Here is a 1,959-nt window from a genome sequence, read left to right as displayed (position 1 = left end):
CAGTTGAAGGATACAATTTTTATTCTAGTTTCCTCCATTATGATTTAATTTATTCTCAAAAAACCTTAAAACGTAAGAGCCAGCAGGCCAGGTTTCAGTAGCAAACATGGCAGATTTTACACTATTGTCATTTTTAACAATCACCTCAAAAGATGAACTACCAGGAACTTCACAGGTAAGTTTGTTCACACTAGAGTCAATATCATGCATGTCCTTAAGGAAAGACTTAATGTCATTTGCAGAGGTATTCGCTTCAAGATTTCCAACATAAACATGAATTGGTGGAGGAGGCCTGGCCTTGATGCTAAGACCAAAAGCTGTTCCCTCTTTAGTCTTGTTATCGGACCTTTTCTTCTTCTTTACAGAAATCCATTCTTCTTCATCACTCTTTAGTGTACCTGACATTACAGCATTAGGCACAGAAGCAGAGGCAACAATGTCAGTAATCCTGATTTATTTAAGGATTCTGAACAAAAATACGTTTGTCGTTTGGTATATTACGATAATATACTCAAGTTTAAAGTGTTAAATCCAACAACGTAGCAGAATGGCTACATACCAACCGAAAACTCCCGCCGCTTCTACTGCGTCAGTGGGTGCTATGAGCAACCGAGTAAACAAAGCCGGTATGCAAACAACGCAACAACAAGGAGGTGTGAAGCCGGTGTTTTTAAAAGCAGACCAAATTCCAGCCGATAAATCGTTCTTTAGAGATGAAGATATGCATTACATTAGCAAATATTATATCGCCGATCACATCGTAGGTGTTCAGAAAATCCGGAATCTCTGGAGAATTTATGTCAATGATAGAAAAGACAGAGTGCAACTAATAACGAACGGTATAAACATAAGAAATTGTAATGTCACAGTGTTCGATATTAATCTTTATCTTGCATATAACAAAACAGACAGTACAAGAATCCTCATTAAAGATATTCCGTTGTCTGTAGCGGATTCCGAGATAGCAAACCGGTTAAAAACACTGGGTTGTAAACCAGTCAGTGATATAATGAGGCAAAAAATCAGAGTCAATGGACAACTGACAAGTTGGCTTAATGGTGATGGAGCTGTCTTTGGAATGGACATGTCATCCCCCATACCTAGGCAAATTGTTTTAAATGGTTTCAAAGCTCGTGTGTTTCATGAAGGACAAGAGATCAAATGTAACAAATGCTTGAAAAATGGACACAAGGCTTATCAATGTAAGGCTAATAGAGTATGTTTTAAATGTCACCAAGAAGGTCATACTATGAACACTTGCAACACTGAGATAGGCCAACAGCAAACATCAGCAAACTCAAGGGGATCAACAGGAGCTTATATTAACCGTATGTGGGAATCATTTGTGCACACTCCAATACCAAATCAAACATCGGATAAAGGCTTAAAGATAACAGATAAAGATAAATCACATGATAATGCAAACCCAAATTCAGACACAGAAGTGGATATTGATGAAGTATTCAGCTTAAAGATACTGCAGATGACAGCGGCAGCGGAAGTGAATCTGACGAAGAACAAGAAAATGTAAAAGAAAAAGACTGTGAGGCCGAGATAGAACAGAACATTAGCGAATCAAGTGAAGGCAAGGAACAGAAGAAGGTAACAGATTTTTTTGTTTCATCCACTCAAAACTCAAAAAGTAACAATGAAAAGAAAGGGGCTACCACTGTTTCTCGCTCAAATGAGCAGGGTGAAAGTAGAACTGATAAAGATTTAAAGGAAACATCACCAGAAAATCCACCCCAGAAAGCAAAAAAAAAAAAATCAACCTAAGGAAAAGGGCTACAAAGAAGTAATTATCAGAACTACTGTATCACATTGTGTAATATGACTTGTGTTTATTATTATAATTTATTATTTTTATTTAAAGATAAATTAAGGTTTACTAGAGGGTTCGCTCGCGCACCTTCTAGTGGGTGTACCCGAATGGTCCTCGAAAACATGACCAACGCCTCT

At 37.5% G+C, this 1,959-nt stretch overlaps 1 protein-coding gene across 1 annotated transcript; it reads left to right on the top strand.

The window, feature by feature from the left end:
• The first annotated feature begins 541 nt into the window (after window positions 1-541).
• Window positions 542-1,535, top strand: LOC144843750 (uncharacterized). Its single transcript, XM_078700680.1, has one exon. The coding sequence runs from the start codon at window positions 548-550 to the stop codon at window positions 1,529-1,531; it is 984 nt and encodes a 327-aa protein (XP_078556806.1). The 5' UTR covers window positions 542-547; the 3' UTR covers window positions 1,532-1,535.
• The last annotated feature ends 424 nt before the right edge of the window (window positions 1,536-1,959 follow it).

This window comes from Antedon bifida, chromosome 5, assembly GCF_963402885.1.
Source record: "Antedon bifida chromosome 5, ecAntBifi1.1, whole genome shotgun sequence".
Taxonomy (NCBI): Eukaryota; Metazoa; Echinodermata; class Crinoidea; order Comatulida; family Antedonidae; genus Antedon; species Antedon bifida.
This window is presented reverse-complemented; position numbering and strand designations above follow the sequence as displayed.

Bases quoted from the DNA above. Each gene is read 5' to 3' on its own strand.
- LOC144843750 (XM_078700680.1), top strand. From the start codon at position 548: ATGGCTACATACCAACCGAAAACTCCCGCCGCTTCTACTGCGTCAGTG.